We start from the raw sequence: 19,448 nt of genomic DNA on the forward strand, positions 1-19,448 counted from the left end.
CATTACAACATGATTCTGATTAAATCAGTGGATAACTGTGGTTAGAATATTACCATGTGTTGCAAATGTGTTGAATGGCTGTTCCAGGTGGCAGCAGAGTTTCTGTAATTTCTGAATTGTTATTCCAGCTTTGATAAACAGTCGGCAGGGACAGTGATGAACAGGGACAGTGAGAATGGGACACACAGGAGCCCCTGTATAAAACCTGCAATACAAAATGACACTTACGAATTAGATCTGCTATCCAACCACACAGACTGACACAAACACAATCAAAACAAACAAAGATGCACAGACCTGCCCAGGAGGACAGGTGCACCCAGGGCTACAGGGTCCAGGTAAACACTGAGTGTGTGGCCACAGGTCTTCACAGGTATATGGGCAGGACCCAGAGCAGTCACTGAACACCTGCTTGCTGGGGCACTCTGCAATATACATCCACAAATGAATAAACAATGAATTCAATCAAGTGTCATATATATATTTCAGTACCCAGGCACATTTTTCCTGTATGCATCCTCGGCAACTAGTACACTTGCTTGCAAATTGTTAAATTACTATAATGCTCTGTCAAAGTAGACTTTGTGTTTAATTTACAACTTTCAGTGAACTTTTGAGGTTTGTTACCAGGCAGGCAGCTGTTGGTGTTACAGGCGGTGTGCTGTTCGAGTGGTCTAACACACGCCGTCCCACCAGGCTCTGGCTCTCTAAGGACTGTCTTATTTCGTGTTGACAACCCACCACCACATGTGGCACTGCACTCACTCCAGGGTGACCACTCACTCAACAAACAACCCACTAAAGAGAGAAAAGAGATTTATACAACAAAAGATTACATTTTCAGTGACCTAAACGTAACCTTTTAATATTGTGTAAGATTAATATCTGACCAATAACAGTTTACAGGCACAGATGCATTTTGCCTGCATTTGAAGACACATTCCATCACGCACCTGGACAAGGAGGCAGATCACAGCTCTCTGACTGCATGGTGTGAGCACAGGAGGGGCCGCCCTGTGTTTCTTGACAGTGGCGTGTCCTTGTCCTCTGGCCCTGCCCACAGGAAACTGAGCAGGAGCTCCATGGGCTCCAGGACTCATAAACTGGACAGGGAAGCTTGGTGCACACCAGAGTGCTATTGTCACACACACTGTGGACAGGGGGGTATTTGGAAATGTGAGATGACAACTTGAGCTTATGCTTAGGGGTATAAAAATTTCATTGTAATTCATTAAACATTTTGTCATATTTATCAAAACCCTGAGGGCCATGGTTACAGAACTCTTACTGAAACAACTGGTGGATTTGTTTAGATGCTGATCAAAATATTTTAAACAATTTCACCAGAATCCTTGACTATACAGGGTGTCTATAAAGTCTCCTTACAATTTAAAAAATATACTACAAAGGCAATCGATGAGATATCTTAATCTGATTTGTTCTATGTTCTCCGTGTTTATCAAAGTTTTTATTGAATTTTTATTAAATCATTGTATTTGTGTATTTCAGGTACCCTGTTGATGAAAGAGATACTGTTAAATGAACCCCTAAAAATGGCTACTCCTCAAGAAAAGGCACAAAGTGTGTCATGGTTTATTGAAACAAAATCAGACCAGCGAAACTACAGAACTGTAAAAAATGATCACTGATGCCATTGCCACCATTGATGAGGCTATGCTACAGCGAACATGGCAAGAAATCAAGTACCGTCTTGATGTGCTTCGTGTAACTAATGGTGCCCATATAGAGGTTTATTAAATGAGGCAAAAAAACTTCAATATCTACTCCTCATTTTGTAATAACTTCCACATATTTGTCTGTTCATTTGCTTTTGTAATAATTTTTTTTAATTAAGAGACTTTATGGACACCCTGTACTTCTGAAGAAAAAGCATGGCATCTGATTTGCAGAGACAAGTCAAGCCAAATATCAGACATGAACAGACCATAAAATCTGCTTCCAATGACTGCTAACAGACCAGTTTGGACAAATTATTGTTCAAATTATTGTCATTTAAGCCTTTCACATCTAAAAAATTAAATTCACAGAAAACTGTTCTCACCAGGTGTTACAGTCCATTGTAAGCTCCTCTTTAGGCATTAATTCCAACGTCCCATTGCCTGTTGGGATACCACAGCGACACTCTGTTACTGGTACACAGTGGCCATCCTGCAACAACTGTCCCTTTGGACAACGACAACCTGAAAACAAAGAAGAAAAATAATTAAAAAAAGAAAAACAGAAAATATTGCTGGCAATCAAAATAAATTTTACATTGTGAAGAAACTGCTGTTCATGTTGGAAGCCAAAGATTACCTGAGTGACAAGATCCTTGAAGACACTGCACATGCTCCCATAAATCAGTGCAGCTGCGAGGACACTGATTGGCACAGATCTCTTGGTAGATCCGTCCCCTGTCTTCACAATGCTCACCTAGTAAAAAAAATGAAAATGCTTCTTTCCTACTGTTTATAGGTAAATACATAAGCACAGCTGACTACAGTAAATGCAAAGTGACACAGACTAGATAGAAGCACAGGTCAGTGTAACAAATTATTTGAACATTTTTCTCCACTGATAAGATCCTAATCACCTTACTTTTGAGTTATTTAATGGGGCGTAAATAAGTACATGTAAGTTTTAAAGTGAAGGATAATTGTACCTGGGCAGAGTCCAGTGTTACAGCTCTGGCTCTGTGTCTGCTGGCTTGCACACTGAGGTCCTGGAGGACTGGCCAGGGGCCGTCTTTGGCGCTGCCTGACTCCACCGCTGCATGGTTCTGCACAGGCTGTCCAGCTACTCCATCCACTCCACTGGCACAGATCTGGAAGAGAGGAGTCATTATCCTAACCACTCTCAGCTCTAATCACATCCTAATTATAATGACTCGAATTATCATGAAGACTGGTGTAATAGCTGTAAATGCTGTGATGCTTATCATCAACAATAACAAAACACTGTTTATGGACTTACAGTATGTGCAAGCATACTTGAGCTGGTCTATGTGTAAGAGGTTTGAGTTCATACTGATTATTCACTGTAAATAAAACCTTTGTTCATCCTAGTTGAATAGTTCTTTGATATCTGAATCCACTACTACATCAAATATTAGACAAGCAAGCACAAAAATAAAAGAAATTCTCCATCATTCCCATTTATATCCAAAGGTGAAGGGTTATGAAGAAGAGTGTTTATGGAATTGAGTTCAGGATGATTCATTCTTGTACACAAACAACACCAAAACCAACTTCATCAACTTCGTGCATCCCCAGAGACATATGGACACAAACTCTTTCATTCTTAAATACATTTTCCACTCTCACTCCTTTGTGAAATAATACAAGAAAATAGCAGAGATGCACAATAACACAGCAGATGGTAACAGTAAACTGATACACAGCAAACATCCACACTAAAAAAAATGAAAGCCTCATACCAAACAAACTAGATTTTGATTATAGATTTCACACTATCAGAAATCAATGACCACATTGATTCAAATACATCAAACATTACATATCCCCAAATGATCAGATTGTGCTGCCACTGGAAAACTTGGAAGTGCTTTCTGTTCTTTACATTGTTATTTTCAGGACAGAGGTGACTTTTTGTTATGATGACCTTTGTTGGTACACTTTTGATTGGTCCTCTTTTGATTAACATCTATATTCTGCTACTAGCTCACATTATGTAACAACAAAATATTATTGAAATTATGGCCTCATACATTCGCTGAGTAAATATGGTGAATAACTCATACTGGATGTGTAAAAATGTATGTCAAATTTTAAGGAAATTTTTCCTCTGTTTAAATCCGAGTGCCTTAACACTATTACCTCTGCAGATGTCAGTATCTGGACAGAGCCTCTCCTCTACCAGAGGCCCTGGACATTGGCTCTCCTCCTCCTTTGTAGAGACTGGAAGACCAGAGTCCCTGTCCAAACAGGCTCGAAAACGCCTTTGGATGGAAACCATTGTAGTGCCACTGATATCCTCTGTTTGGAAAGTGCTGTGTTGCAGGGATGAAGAAGAAACACAGGGAGAACAGGGAGTCCACTCCGACCACTCACTGATGATTACTGAAGGAACAGAAAAACAATGAAAAAGGCAGGGTAAGAGGATGAAGACGTTTTTGAAGAAGGAGCTCTTTTCATTACTCCCATTACTCTGCTGCCTTACCTTCACACTCTCTCATGTCACACTGGAAAGTCCCATTATGGCAAAGACTGGTGGACAGAACAACCAAGAAACAATATCACAGTGAGTCACGTAGCAGATCCCAAATGATGTGAACAAGCTAAGCAAATAAGCTCAGAGCAAACAATAATACAATGTAAAAGAGAACAGCATAGAGAGCTTGAGATGCAGCACAGATGCACAAATATAGTGCTAACCATGGCAAAGGTCTCTTACTGTATATTGTTTCTGTTTTCTAGTATATGACTATTGCTCAACACCTCTGTCTTGTATAGGAGAAAAGCAAACTATTTTGTTACAGAAAGCATTAGGGCCTCTGATATGGCTTCATTGATTATTAATAGCTAGGGTCTAACCAGGTACTGCAGTCTATGGTGACTGTTGCACCCTGAGAGACAGTAACAGGAGTAGGTGGTTGTCCTAAGGCTTGGTGTTGAAGATAGATGCAGCCACATTCTTCAGGGGGAACACAGCTCCCATTCTGATGTAGTAGGCCCTGAAAGGGAAGCACACAATTCATGAAAATAAATAAATAAATAAATATATATATATATATATATATATTTTTTGTTTTGTTTTGTTTTCGTCCATTAGGTTTTTAACACTGAGGGTCAAAATGTGCATTTAAAAAGTATAATGCAGGTTTTTAGCAATAAATTAAATCTGGAAGATCTCAAACAGCTCTGATGTTACCTTAGAGCTTTTGCTTAAATGTAGAATTAATATCTAAATATAGAATGGGCACTGCAAGGAGTGTGTGAAACATGTGATGACATGAAATAATTTTACATTACACTGATTGATTAAATTGTCTAAGCTGTCTGACTCATATTTGTCTGAAATGACCAGCAATCAAATCCTGTGCTTTCACCTTTATAACTGCCATCTTAATTTTCAGAAACCACAACATCTGAATGTAGATTTCATTATTGTAATTTTATATACAATGAAGCAAACTAATGAAGAACTCACCTGAGGGCAGTAGCAGCCAGGTGTACACTCCCTGGTACCTAAACACATATCTCTCTGGCTTTGCAGCGCACACTGCTTCTCGCAGGGCACACCACAGTCTGAGTACACGAACGGGGCTTCACAGTCTTGAAAGGAAAAAATAAATAGTGCAACCTAAGCATAAGAACAATAACAGGATCATATGGATAACTACTCATGCACACACGTTTTAAAAACATTGTTAAAATCTCACCATCACAGTGACTCAGGGTGCATGTCCTACTCTGTGTTTCAACAGGAGTGCAATGTTGCCCCCTGGTGGCAGCAGAGAGAGCTACACGGTAGCGCTGCTGCTTTTGAGACTCACAGGAGCACTGAGACCAAGCACTCCACTGGGACATGGGACAGACTACAGAAACAAAATCAACCAATCAATAATGAACATGAATTGTTTGCTGGCATCAATTACTAATGTACAATTAAAACAGACACAAAACTTATTTTAGAAATTATAATGATTTGACACTAACAACGACAGTCCCATATATCATGTCAATCATTACATAATTAATTGAACTGTTTAGTTATTTAATTTTCAAGAGCTACATATTTTTTGTTCTTCCAGATTATGTGCTTCAGACAAGGAATTTGAAAATATTTAATGTGATTATCAAGTTTCACTGCATGTGTCAAGTTGCTTTTAAAACCCTACACATTGTGCACTATAGGTTAAAAGGACTTCCAGTATATCTGCCACACAGTTATTTCTGTATTGATAAAAGCATTCTTAAAGTTGAGAGTTGGCACTTTAATGTAGTATCCATTCTTCCATTTCATATTGAAAGTGCTGAAGCACAGAGCCTGGAGAATAAAAATGTGTTACTGTCCAAATAGAAGCTGGACTGTATATGATGTGTAGCTCAGATAAATTGACTGTGAACAGTCTGACACTGAACCACAATTTAAACCAAGTATTCAACCCACAGTCCAGGCAAGGTGCATACATATTTAAAATGATTTATTGTTAAATATTTGTTATTTTGTGACATTCCTTTCTTAAAATACAAACAATATGAGCCTGTTTACCAACAATTTATTCTAATGGCAAAGTTAATGTTATTTGTATTTGTTGTATAACATATACTGTTTGTTTTAATAAAGAGAAGTAGCTACACACTAATAGTTTCTTCAAAAAAGACGATTCATTAATTACAATAATAATCTTTTCACTTTAGGTCAAGAGATAATATTTAACATGTGATCAAAAAGGTCCATATGTGGACTAAACCTGACCACGTGTAAATCGCTTATGTCAATATGTGCACAGCAGATTTTTCAATCTGTAACAGCAGCTTTATTTCTTTTTTACCATATGTTTTCTATTTATCTTATAAAGAAGTAGCTATGATGAGCTTCATGAAGAATTTACACCTGTGTTGATCAGGTATAATGTCTCTATCGTTGGTCACATGTTGAAATGTTTGTTTTGTACAGTGCACACACTGATTTGACTTGTTTCACAGTTTACCAAGCTGATCTCTGCCAAAAATACGTTTGTTGAGTTTCTCCTGTACCTACCTGGACAGGGTTGTTTGTAACAAAGCTGGGTCTCCTCTCTGTTTCTCTCAGCCTCAATCTCAGTGGGACATGCTGCATCACCTCCCTGCTCACATACACACACCCTGCGCCGCGAAACAGACCCTGCACCACAGCTCCGGGAGCACGGTGACCATGGCGACCAGGGACAAAGGTCATCTGGAGACAAGGAGTTAATATGACCTGAGCAAATATAAAGACTATTTTCCTTTAAAGTCCTGGTTTACTGGCATTCTGCTTTTACAACATTATTCTTATAATACATGCAGAATATATGTAAATAGATATACAGAATTTGAGGTGAAAAAATATAAATCTACCTAGAAACGTCTTTTGATAACAGACAAGTCAATATAACTGTGGCATTTCTGAGTGTATACAAACCCAGACAGGCAGGGGTGTAACACTCCTGGGTTTCTCTCTCTGGTCCACTGCAATCGGAGCCATTGTTTCGTGGTGGGGGGTTGATGCAGGCACGGGTTCGTACCTGTGTTCCCTGCCCACAGGTTACTGCACAGTCAGACCAAACTGACCATGGGGTCCAACCACCATCCACTGACAGCAACACACAAAATTTGGTCATTTTTTTATTGTGTACTGTAATAACAGTTGTTCAGTTTCAGTTGTTTATCACATATATTCCTATTTCATTAAAAAAAAACAAAAAAACATAGTGACCCACCTCTGCAGTCAATGTCTTGACAATAATCTCCTTCTGGGGTACATGTACTAACAGAGATAAGTAAGAAAGTCAAACACAAAGTGGTATCATCATTTTCTTTTCATGGCAAAGTCTTTATGTATGAGAATACTGTTTTCCTCTGTTTGTATTCATCCATCTCACCATTGTTTACACTCTCCCTGCAGCCAGGTATCTCCCACACTGAGTTCCTGGTTATCATGGAGACAGAGGGGCGGGCAGGGTCCTGGTTCACAGGATTTATGCTGGACCTCCTCAAACTGGCAATCTGTCCCTTCAGTCTCTGGGATCAGGGACCTGACACACAACAATGTCACAAAAAGGATGTTTATAATTCTGGATTATTCTATATTTCAAACTGCAATGAAATATGTTTTGTTTAAATTGTGGAGATTACAGTTTTTAACAAACATGTATGAAGGTAGTCTGGGGTGTGTACAGGTGTTTTTCAGTTTCTTCTCCTCACCTGTATCTGGTTCTCTGGCCCTGCCCACAAGAAACACTGCAGGAAGCCCAACTGGACCAGGAGCTCCAAACGCAGGTAGAATGACAGCTGTGATTGGTGCAGAAGAGCTGTCCGTCATTGCAGCTGCAGTTGTTACAGTCCACCTGATGCCAGCTGCCGGCTGCCCAGATCTGTCCCAGTGAGTCCACACAGTCACACTGCCAAAGCTGCACACATTTCCCATCCTGCTGCAACTGGCCTGGACACATACACCAACAAGTCATTTCAGCAGAGTGTTATGATAATCAGAAAGCTTCTCTGGTTTTAACTTGTCCCATCTCAGTACAATGTAGTAAATTGTGCATAAAACATATTTTCTTATTACCTATAGTGGTCAGCAGGTTTTACTTGTGCAGTTTTAACAAAAACTGCCATATCTACCAGCAGCCCAGTACAGTGAGTGAGATGATAGCTTAAAGACCTCATTGTGAATGTAGTTACCAAAAAAAATCCTTACAGTGATGTCGGTCAATTATCCAGAGTAACTTATTTTCATGACTGACTGCCAACCTATTAGGTCTGGTGGGAATGTGAGCCCAAATTCAGGATGGTGTACATAAGAGATGAGCCAGTGATCTATAAAGTCCACTTTGCTGCTGCACATATATCTACCATAGTGGTTTTATTTCAGGTGTACAGCACCTGCGCTGGTGTGTAACTGTTTTCTATTCACACCGGTTTATCTCTTAAACAAATGATAGCAGCTGTGTTACCTTTAGGGCAGCGACAGCCGGGCTGACATTCTGAAGGTTCCTGGCACTCAATACCCTGCTGGAGGTCTGAACAGCGCTGGGGACACTGGTTGGCACACAATACAAACTCCTGACCTGGCGGGCAACCTTTCTCATCTGGCAATACAGAAACAGAAGGTCATTAAATTTCTCAAGATGCTGCAGGTAGTTTCTTCTCGTAACATGCCTCACCAAGAATACTGATCACAGACTGCGCAGACTTTTGAACACAGACATGTGTCTAAGAAATAGCCATATGCTCAATTAATGAACATTCTTCTATCCATGGGATGAATTAACCCTAAAGTCATAGTAATCTAAACTCAACAAATGTGTGTGAATATATTAGTTCTATCTTACCACAGGGTTTGGTGTTGCAAGGTTTGACCTGGTTCTTCTCTCCTGCACACATTTTCCCACCGTTCTTGGGTGGAGGGCTGGAGCAGGAGCGGGTGCGTATCGAGCGCCCACCACCACAGTGTTTATCACAGTGGGACCAGGGGCTCCACCGGGACCAGCCTCCATCCACTATATGTAAAGATACATGACCACAAACAAAGGGCAGTTAACCAATGAAATGAAGAAATTGTGACTACTCAGTTATCTGTTGAGAGCAATAATACTAATAAGTTATTTTTTCATGACTGCTTCACCTTTGTAAACAATAACTGGAGATGAAACTGAGGCAAATCACTGGTGATTGACTGAATGATTTAAATTCAAAATCACATTTTCACTACATGCTACTCTAGATGACTGACCTCTGCAGGGCCTGATGTTACAGAAACGATGCTCCAAGTTTCCTCCGAGGATGTCCTCGCACCATGAGCCACTGATCCCAGGGCTGAGGTAGGTCCGGACCCTCTGCTGCTGACCCACTCCACAAGATCTTGAACACAAGCTCCAATCTCCCCACGCTGTCCAGGAACAGTTTCTGTGTGCACAGTCGGGTCCCACACATATCGCACCTCCATCTGTGAATCAAAATAAAATTAAATCAATTTAAATAGATAACTGAAATAATTCATTAATGTAATTTAATAACAAATAGTATAAGTTGATCAAGGCACTGTATGTAGCAACTGAATATCAACATAGCTTACCAGTATTATTGCACACCATTTGTTTGCAATATTTGTTTTTGCATGCATTTTGTGCTAGCGTGATGCATGAATCATGAGAATGAGAATTTTAGTCATAGCCTATAATGTCCCTCTCACTGTTTTTATTTATTATCATATTAGTTATTTATTTATTATCACTGCTATATTGTGTCGGCATAGACCAACACACATACAAACATTTTTTTTTTTACAGGATGCTATGTCTTTTTGTTTCTACTGATCCCTCTTGTTGAAATATGAGCATTGCATAAAAATCACATAGCAAACAGTCCCACTGCCTTATTTGTGATAAGATTTAAATTATTTAGTTTTAATGCCGACATACAACTTCACTACATTATCAGACTAAATAAATGATTGACATTTGTCATTACTATTCGATGTCTTCATTGATGAGTAAATGAAAGTCCAATACAAAATCTTTTGTAATGACATCACATCAAGCCACTCAAAAACAATTCCTAAAATGAAGTTATCAAGATCAGATTCAGTGGGAGAATGTAAATCATCATGTGCTCTCTCACTCACGTCTCTAAAAATACGAATAATTCATCCTCTGTTGTCTGACAAACAGTAGTTAAATGGCAGAACAAACCGTGCAGTAAGTTTTTGTAAAACAAACAAAAAAAAAATGTTATTGTGCTAAATGTCACCATCTGCTGCTGAGTACAGTGCAGTGCTGTACTATTAACTGGTGAAGTATTTACCATAAAAAATATCTGCTTTGCTTCAATTCTACCATATAGTATATAAAATACTACATTTGAACCGCAGCTGCTATTTTCTCACCACTGGCTTGTAGCTATTGGAAATATTATGTGGTAGCAAGACTAGGCTGCTTGGTTTGAATTTTTGACTTCTGACCAAAGAAAGAAGAAATACAAAATATGAGTGCTGCTTGAACCTGGACATTGGGGCAGGTTACAGGCCTTCTCTTGGTGAGAGTTTCCAGAGCAGGGAGGTTTGGTACACCGTCGATGACGAGATTTCATCACTGGGTTGAGAGCATCAGTGCAGGTCTTAGTGCAGGGACTCCACAATGACCAGGGAGAGAAGCCAGCATCCTCATCTAAACATGAAAACATGCACAACAGAGACAAGTAAATTGCTTTGACCAGCAGGGGAGATGGAAGCAAAAAAGAATTGTAAAAGTAATTATAATAATTTACCTGGCAGAACTGGCTCTTCTGTAGGACCAACAATCACTGCCAACAGCATGGAAAAATAAATAATAAGTACAAGCTCCACTATTAAGCGTTGTGCACAAAAAACCCTAAAAAAAGAATATGGAAATTACTGAAAGCCTCTATTATTAAATAAGATTTATGATTGAAATCAGTGTATCTGCGTGCTCACAATCACAGTCCCAAAACAATCTCCTTCACTGTAACTGTTGGCAATGTCATTCTTCTCCCTGATCCTAAGTTACACCCATACCTGAGCAGTCGGGGGCCTGGCAGTATGTAGTTTCCTGACGTAGGCCCTGGCAATTTCTTCCCCCATGGGCTGGGGCAGGCTGAGTGCAACTTCTGGAACGGGTTTTCACTCCCACACCTCCACAGGATAGTGAGCACGGGCTCCATGGGCCCCAGGGTGACAGGCCGCCATCTAGTGGGCAGTGCTCTAAAGAACAATTCCACTTGCCATGTTCACAGCCACTATGGGGAGCAGGTGAAAAGAAAGTTTATATTTATACAAACAGTACAGTTACTAAACACCTAAATTAAGATATCATCAAATGTTCAGTTTTAGTAGGAAATGAAGGACTGTATGAAGTAGTATAGCTGCAAATATTCCCAGCTCACCATGTGCTGCAGCCATGGACCAGTGTGTCTCCAGACTGAAGTTCCATTCCCTCAGAGATGTTATAGGGGAGCAGAGATGAGACTGGTGTGACAGACACACTCTGCAAGGATGTCAGAAACTCTCTGTCGACCAGACAGGGACACTCCTGAAACACATCATTTTAAAAATCCCTTATAAAAAAATGCCTTTTTTCATTTTTAAATTAATAATAATAATAATAATTATTATTATTATTATTATTATTATTTCAGATATTTTTGTCCTTTGTGTAATGCGTTTGACATAAGCATTGTTTTGATGTATAATTACATGATGAATCTGTCAGAATGGTAAAACTGATAACTGGGAACCTACTGTACCTGTAGGCAGACTCCGTGATGTTGGTAGGTATGTGGGGGACAGTGGCAGCCTTCTTCACAGCCATCTGAGTAGCAGCCTTCCCTGTTGCTGACCTGAGCGCAGCTGAATGGACATCCTTCACCTCGTTCACACTCCCTGTAGAGCCTGCCTGGAGGGCAGCCCACCTCTGCCAACATCATAATATCCACAAAGTTACACTAAAAAGTCTGTGAATGAAAGCTTTTCTGCAAACCCAACTTCAGTGTTGTGATTAAAATAATATGATTCCATTAGATATTCATCAGAAGACAGGAACTCACCAAGACAGACCTGAGTGTTGCAGGTTTTGCTCTGGAGACTCAAGCCGCTGCAGGTTGGAGAGCTGCAGAGGCGAGAGCGGGACTGCTGCCCTCCACCACAGCTGACTGAACACACAGACCACTGAGACCACGGCAGCCACATGCCTGCTGAGTCTGTAGGCAAAAACACATGCAGATGTAATGAGAGAAGTAAAATGTCAGTGAAATTTTATCTTCATTATATTACTAGTATATTGCATTTCAGTAGTTCCAATAAGGTTCTGAATCACTGTATTGTTGTATATTTTATTTATATTATTACAATTCATTTGACCAAATAAAAGGATTAAAACATGTTTTGTTTTTCTTATGTAAGATAGGAAATTCTACTTTAGTAAAGCTGATTAAAAGCATTTTTCTAAGCTGTCAAACTGCTGATCCAACTACCTGTGCATGGGTGTATGTTGCAGCTTTTCTGCTGCTCACTGACTCCCAGGCAGCCTCGTCCACCACTCTGAGGAGATGGATTATCACACTGGCGTCTCCTTACTTTGACTCCTCCTCCACAAGTAAGCGAGCACTCGGTCCATGCTCCCCATTGGCTCCAGCCACCGTCAACCTGACAACCAGGGACTGACTGACACTGCAGAACTCCAGCCTCACATGAACTGAGGGAAAGTGAGTAAGACAATAAAACAGGTGAATGTATCTGTAACAGATGTATTAATCACAATGTTGTGGAATCAATCGGTTGTGCTGTACCAGTTTTTGCAGTCACTGATGATACTGTCTCCTGAATTTGCAAAGACCCAGTCAGATCCACGAGGCCATATCCACGATGTATTACTGGAATCTAGACCATCTGCCCAGAAAGCAATACAAAGACAGCACATACAAAACCTATTGATTAGACCAATGTCTGCTTAGACCAGCACAGATTCAAATGTAAAACAGAGTTTAGATCTAACCAGTAGCAGAGCTATTGTGGTATTTGCAGCGACACTCCTCCCTGTCCACACAAACACCATCCTGTAGAACCATGTCACGTGGACAACCACAGGTCCGACTGCATCCTGGAGAGTCCAAACACTCGGTGTCACCATGGAGATCTGAACAGGAGCGAGGACAAGGCTTCCCACAGGGCCACTCTTCCTGGCCTCCACCACAGTCTTCAGAACAAAGAAGAACGTAAAGTTTGAAGAGATTTATCACATGTGTGGAGTAATGAGTTGTATGACACAATGCACTCATAGAATCTTATATTAGATTAGATTACATTTGATTAACACTTTATTGATCCCCTCAGAGAAATTCAGGGATTACAGCAGTAAAGCTTGATGCTTATTTATGGACAACACCTTATTAACTCAGTATCTATCTTTGCTTTTTAATTAAAGCCTTTACTGTACTTGTGCATCACGATCTTATTCTTTTTGTTTAGCTATGAGATGCAACAATAAGATGCAAGTACATTTTCTATGTGACTGTGCATAGAACAATGATCTGAGGTAGTTTAAAAGCAAATTTGACATGAGCTAGAATGGAAACGGAAAACAATATATAATCCTGAGGACAAGTAGCCTACTGGTGCCCACATAACTAGAGATCTGGGTCAGGCTAATTAAAAAAAAGTAGATAGTTGGAAGTAGAAGATACCTCAGCTGAAATTAAAAACTGAAAATTTCAACCAAAGAGAGCAGCGAGCTCATTAGGCTTTCCATTTAGGCAGCCATTTTGTCTCAAAGGGTTTCTTGTCCTTGTCTGCCTTTTTCTTGCAAGCAGGGTTTACCATTAGTGACAGATATGGTAATGTTAATGGAGTGCAACCTTGTTTTGTAACGTAGGTAATAAGGCCCTTTATTTTGTTCCCTGCCTACTCCAGTGCTCAAATTCCACTTTTCATTCCTTTATTTTAATTCAGGACACCTGCCTTTGAAGTGGGACATGAGTGCTTGTACACATGCATCTACAATGAACATACACTCCTTCATCCAGACCTGAGCAGATGGTGACGTTGTCATGGCAACCACGGCTCTGCCTGCTCTCTCCAAGGCAGGGCAGGCCACCAAACCTGGCAGGAGGACTGTTGCATTCCCTAGTGCGAGCGGACGAGCCAGCACACCCATCACAGTCCGACCAAGCTGACCAGGTACTCCATGAACCATGGACTAAAAAGACGGTGAGGAGAGAAACACAAACCAAGTGTGAATGCTGGGAAAGGGAAACCTGCTATATTTGCCTGCCTGAACAGAAAAACAAGTCAGATGGCAAAGATACAAACTGACAAAGAACTGCAGCAGGAGAGAAAAATATGGAAGACATATGAAAGGCAAATATGGTTTGAAAATATAAAAATACAAATGAAATAAGCTTCAAATATAAGCTTTTGACTTCAAATAATTTCAGCCAAAAATTCTCTGTATCTGATCAGTGAGCTCACAACTACCAACATCTTTACAGTATAATAAAAGTTTTGCATAAATGTCTCTGCCACTTTCTGTGGTTTCGTTTTACCTGGACAGAAGGTGATGACAGGGCAGGGCTGTCTCTGAATTTGAACTCCAACCCCATTGTGTGTTTCCTGTTCTCCAGAGCAGGCAGCTCCTCCAGCCTTAGGTTCAGGACAGCCACAGGTCCTGTACCGGGACACTGACTCTGCTCCACAGGTCCTGGAGCAGGGAGTCCAGTTCGACCACTCACACCAGGCACCGGACACTGGAAACACAAATCTAAATTTACAACTATATTTATGTAATTGTCCAGTGGAGATTCTGTGAGATTAAGTGTTTAATAAAGATTAACAATTTTGTCAAAACTTTGAGCCACAATTAATTAAGAATATCTTGTTATATCTTGTTATATCAGCTGCTTACAGACAACAGCTCCTTCATTTTTAACATCACATACAGAAACTTACAGCTGGTCTTTCTTACCTGGGCAGGGAAATCTGGTACAGTTGAGCCTCCCACCCATACAGGTGCTGAAACACATGAAACACAAACCAAAAATCTTTCTGTCATTCTCACAATGATTCTCTGTGAAATGTAAATGTGATGTACATCCATGCACTGTGCTATAAGTTCCCCTTATGTGTGTTATTCTGACCAGTTGTTACATCCATCATGGGCTTCAGTGATCTCTCCTGGTTCTAGTCTGTGTCCAGTGCTGAGGTCCAGGCATGGACAGTCTTCTCTCTCGGCACAGACAGTCCCATTAGCAGACAGGACCTTTCCCCCTGTACAGTAGCATCCTGGCTCACATCGCCACTGACAGTGCTGAGAGACAGACAGAAAATCACTTGACCATTATTTAAATCCACAGTAAAGCGTGAAAACAGTTCTCATGTTTGGTGTGATACTGACTGCCAGGTCGTCACAGGAACGAGGGCAGGAGGGACCACAGCTACTGAACGCTGTGCCTGGAACCTTAGAACATGGCGCAACTGAAAACACACACATATATAACACAGTTACATGCTGTTGTAACCAACTGTGCTCCACAGACAACAAACACACACACACACACACACACACACACACACATCTATGGTTTAAACAAACACTGTAAATGTACCTGGACAGTGGTCAGTGTTACAGGCTATGACCTCTGTTCCCAACCCCTCACAGTAGTTTCCCTCCCCCTCTGGACTGGGACTGTCACACTCTCTCCTTCGGCTTCGAACACCCCCCCCGCATGACTTGGTACACTTAGTCCAGTTACTCCACTGACCCCAGCCGCCGTCACCTAAAAAGAACCAACACACAATGATGTAGATGTAAAAACATATGAAACACTACAGCAATTACAGATTAGTCGAATCCATATATCATTTCAATAGCTGTTGGCAAACCAAGTGGGCTATTTTAAAAAAATCACATATACTGGGTATTCATATATATTTTTAATTAATGTTTTTTTTTTGTAATACACTGGTGTGAATATTCTTTTTTTTTTCATGGAAGAACAACCAGGAACTCGTTCCAGTATTTAAATGTCATTCAAGTCTGAAATTCACCCTGTGAAGGGCAGGCCACTAAACCTGGCAGGAGGACTGTCACCTAGATCACATGGGCTTTCATCTCTCATAAACAAAACAGCTGATTGTGTATTGTATGTCCATTGTCATCCACTGTGAATGATTTCAGCACACATCCTTTGACTTTAAGGATTTTCCCAGCAAGTGACTTACCCCAGAGCAAATCTTTGCTCACACTGCTATAAAATTTAGTCGGGATGCAATTCATCCACCAGTCAATATGAAGCGTGTGAATACATGCATCAATGTATTACTGAAAAAATATACAACTTGACAAAACTCACGGGCACATGGGGCACTGATGCAGACTTGGTCCTCTCTGTGAGGTCCCAGACATGGCAGAGTGTTTCCAGAGCGCTGAGGACTAGAACAAAACCTGTACCGAGACTGGAGGCCCGCTCCACATGACACAGAACATTGACTCCATGGAGTCCACATGGACCACCGGTCATCATCTACAGTGTGTGTGTGTGTGTGCGTGTGTGTGCGTGTGTGTGTGTGTGTGTGTGTGTGTGGAGGAGCAGAAGAAAGATAAAGTGCAAATAAGGTAAAACAGTACTGCATGTTCTTCATATTAGTTTTTTATGTTGTTTTATATAACTACAGGGTTGTGGGTTGTGTCTATGTGACTCATCAAGCTTAAAAAGTATAATCCTATGTATAAAAAGCACAATCCTGTAGATATATTACTGAAGATTACTGACATGCAAACTATGGTTATTGTTTTTTAAACATGTGATGATCTAATTAAACAATATAAATTGATTAAAAGTAAACAACACAGAGAAAGAAGATAAATGATTTGCCTACCACTGCAGCTGCTTTGAGAGCAGTTTACCAATCTTCCTGCTTCACATGTACTGAAATATAAAAACACACTCACGTTAAGTTATAATTGTATTTTTCTTTAAATACAGATTAATAGAAATACATGATAGTGGAGTCCAATTCCTTGTTTACTTTTACCTACCAGTTGTTACAGTCTGTAGGGACAGTGTCTCCTGATTTGTACTTCTCCCCATCCACGTCACAGCGGCAGTCAGAGTCTTGCACACACACACCATCCTTGGAATATGGAGCACCATAAAAAATAAGGGGGTGATTGAAATTTGTATGTCTGCATGCTTGTGTATAGGTATCCCACCCACCTGTTGGACAGTCCCATGTAGACACTGGCAGCCTGGTGTGCAGTTCCTGCTGAGGTTCATTGTGAGGTCTGTGCATGACACTGGCCCTGTCACACATTGCTTCCACTTCTGCCCTGGAGGACACACCTGGCCATCACCTGATGCAAAAATAGTGTGCAAGGAGAGATCAGTGGAAACTTCAGTATATTTTAATCAAAAATATGAACGTACCTGTAGGCTCTTTCTGGTTTCATTTAAAACTGGACATTAGTTCTTGTTGTCCCATGCTGATACCATGACTCAACCATTATAAAAGATATTTTGATGCCTAATCTTTAAATACTACATTTGGTATTTTTGTTGTTTCCTATTACACATACAATAAACCATGGCTTTCTATGACCAACTCTTTGTCCCCTTATTGATCTATTAATGTTGTTTTCTGAAACATAAAATACAGTATTTCATAAATACGAGAGACAGGTAAAATCCATTCTGCAGTCTTCATATAAAAACAAAATAGCTTTGTTAGATGAGTGTGCACTTTTTGCTGTACCACAAGGCTGCAGATTGCAGGCACTGAACTGCTGAGCAGTGCCATGGACTCGGATCGGCCCACGAGTTCGAATCCTGTAACCTCCTCCACATGTCACTGAGCATTCGGACCATGCAGTCCATGGTTTCTTTGTACCTGGGACACAATAAAACTGGATAAACTTTGTGTATTTTTAATATATGTTTTGTTTTATCTAATAATGCGTATAAGAATAAAGCAAAGCCCTAACTTTAGTTACCCTACATCTGGATAAATTCTGATAAATTCTCTACTAAAAGTGTGGATTTTATATGAAGAACACGATAATAAAAAATAAATTTTACTAACCAAAGCAGGGTTCGATGCTGCAGGTATCAATCCCAACTCTGTCTCCTTTGCAGGGCTGACCACCAAACGCTGGAGGAGGATTGGTTCCTGACCGATACCTCCTTCTCACGCCAACATCACATGTCCGGCTGCAGCTACTCCATTGGGTCCAGCTACTCCAGCCACAGTCCACTAAGAAACATACATATAGACATGATTTATAGGAAGAATTATGAGAAAACAGGAAAACTGTGATAAATATGTAGGGTTAAAAAGCAAAGGCAGACCTAGAAAATGTTCAATATAACCTGAAAATTACTGACCAGCACAAGGAGCTGCTCCACACTGCATTTCTCCATTAGTGCAGGTACTGTTAAAGACACAGTGAAAGAATGAATGAGACATAAGAGAGAATGAGTTTCACTTGATTTTGGGAAGAATGGTGATTTCAACAGCAGCTGCATTTATGGATGGTTTTAGGCAACGTTTGATGTAACTCAAAAGTGAAGAAAAGCATATCGTTTTCATAACAGTACCAGTTATTGCAGGTATCAACAATCAGGGTGGTACCAGCTGGGTACAGTTCCCCCTGATGGTAACACGGGCACTGGGTTAAGGGAACACAGGTGCCATTAAGTAGGTAGAAGCCCACGTCACAGTAACAGCCATTGTAACAAGTGGTGGCACACTGCACATTTGAGGAGGTTATGTCCAAACACATTCGTGGACATGCACCGCCATGAGCCTTGCACTCAGCTGCCGTCCTGTACACCATGCCCTCTGGACAATCACCTGAGAGAAATAGGAATGGAAATAAAAAATTATGCAGACATGCACTCACAGCTCACATTATTTATACAATGTACAAAAGACCCTCCATGGGTGAGTAATCAAAAAAACATAATGTAGCACCTGAGCAGGGGTGGGAGTTGCAGTCTCTTGTCTGTATTTGTGGCCCGGGGCAGCTGCTGCCCCCATGTTGTGGTGAGGGTGAATTGCAGAATCGTTCTCTTGTTTGGACACCAGAGTCACACTCAGATGAACACTGAGACCATGGGGACCAGGCTGACCAGCCGCCATTCACTGGAGATACATGGCTAACATTAGCTTTAATATTTTTCCCACAAAACAAAAACACTATTTGTGGGAAGGGGAGAAACAGGAATTGTACACAC

The 19,448-nt window shown here is 40.6% G+C and overlaps 1 protein-coding gene across 1 annotated transcript in view; it reads right to left on the reverse strand.

Moving 5' to 3' along the window:
- sspo (SCO-spondin) overlaps window positions 1-19,448 on the reverse strand; it is a 69,221-nt gene that overhangs the window by 18,666 nt on the left and 31,107 nt on the right. Inside the window, exons 66-109 of the mRNA XM_026292174.1 lie at window positions 19,186-19,356; window positions 18,810-19,065; window positions 18,597-18,643; window positions 18,295-18,465; window positions 17,968-18,102; window positions 17,433-17,569; window positions 17,255-17,349; window positions 17,095-17,144; window positions 16,569-16,739; window positions 15,822-15,992; window positions 15,611-15,690; window positions 15,354-15,523; window positions 15,182-15,228; window positions 14,763-14,963; window positions 14,246-14,416; window positions 13,217-13,417; window positions 13,011-13,101; window positions 12,696-12,916; window positions 12,270-12,422; window positions 11,970-12,136; window positions 11,610-11,755; window positions 11,242-11,462; window positions 10,974-11,009; window positions 10,709-10,873; window positions 9,442-9,648; window positions 9,041-9,208; window positions 8,663-8,797; window positions 7,911-8,148; window positions 7,589-7,741; window positions 7,427-7,473; window positions 7,129-7,299; window positions 6,727-6,903; window positions 5,402-5,557; window positions 5,170-5,294; window positions 4,554-4,693; window positions 4,180-4,226; window positions 3,837-4,079; window positions 2,663-2,824; window positions 2,317-2,433; window positions 2,063-2,201; window positions 954-1,150; window positions 628-798; window positions 298-425; window positions 54-205 (exon numbers count right to left, since the gene is read on the reverse strand). Coding sequence (XP_026147959.1) covers window positions 54-205; window positions 298-425; window positions 628-798; window positions 954-1,150; window positions 2,063-2,201; window positions 2,317-2,433; window positions 2,663-2,824; window positions 3,837-4,079; window positions 4,180-4,226; window positions 4,554-4,693; window positions 5,170-5,294; window positions 5,402-5,557; window positions 6,727-6,903; window positions 7,129-7,299; window positions 7,427-7,473; window positions 7,589-7,741; window positions 7,911-8,148; window positions 8,663-8,797; window positions 9,041-9,208; window positions 9,442-9,648; window positions 10,709-10,873; window positions 10,974-11,009; window positions 11,242-11,462; window positions 11,610-11,755; window positions 11,970-12,136; window positions 12,270-12,422; window positions 12,696-12,916; window positions 13,011-13,101; window positions 13,217-13,417; window positions 14,246-14,416; window positions 14,763-14,963; window positions 15,182-15,228; window positions 15,354-15,523; window positions 15,611-15,690; window positions 15,822-15,992; window positions 16,569-16,739; window positions 17,095-17,144; window positions 17,255-17,349; window positions 17,433-17,569; window positions 17,968-18,102; window positions 18,295-18,465; window positions 18,597-18,643; window positions 18,810-19,065; window positions 19,186-19,356 — 6,547 coding nt within the window. The remainder of the gene's footprint in view (window positions 1-53; window positions 206-297; window positions 426-627; window positions 799-953; window positions 1,151-2,062; window positions 2,202-2,316; window positions 2,434-2,662; window positions 2,825-3,836; window positions 4,080-4,179; window positions 4,227-4,553; window positions 4,694-5,169; window positions 5,295-5,401; window positions 5,558-6,726; window positions 6,904-7,128; window positions 7,300-7,426; window positions 7,474-7,588; window positions 7,742-7,910; window positions 8,149-8,662; window positions 8,798-9,040; window positions 9,209-9,441; window positions 9,649-10,708; window positions 10,874-10,973; window positions 11,010-11,241; window positions 11,463-11,609; window positions 11,756-11,969; window positions 12,137-12,269; window positions 12,423-12,695; window positions 12,917-13,010; window positions 13,102-13,216; window positions 13,418-14,245; window positions 14,417-14,762; window positions 14,964-15,181; window positions 15,229-15,353; window positions 15,524-15,610; window positions 15,691-15,821; window positions 15,993-16,568; window positions 16,740-17,094; window positions 17,145-17,254; window positions 17,350-17,432; window positions 17,570-17,967; window positions 18,103-18,294; window positions 18,466-18,596; window positions 18,644-18,809; window positions 19,066-19,185; window positions 19,357-19,448) is intronic.

This window comes from Mastacembelus armatus, chromosome 20, assembly GCF_900324485.2.
Source record: "Mastacembelus armatus chromosome 20, fMasArm1.2, whole genome shotgun sequence".
In the NCBI taxonomy this organism is placed as follows: Eukaryota; Metazoa; Chordata; class Actinopteri; order Synbranchiformes; family Mastacembelidae; genus Mastacembelus; species Mastacembelus armatus.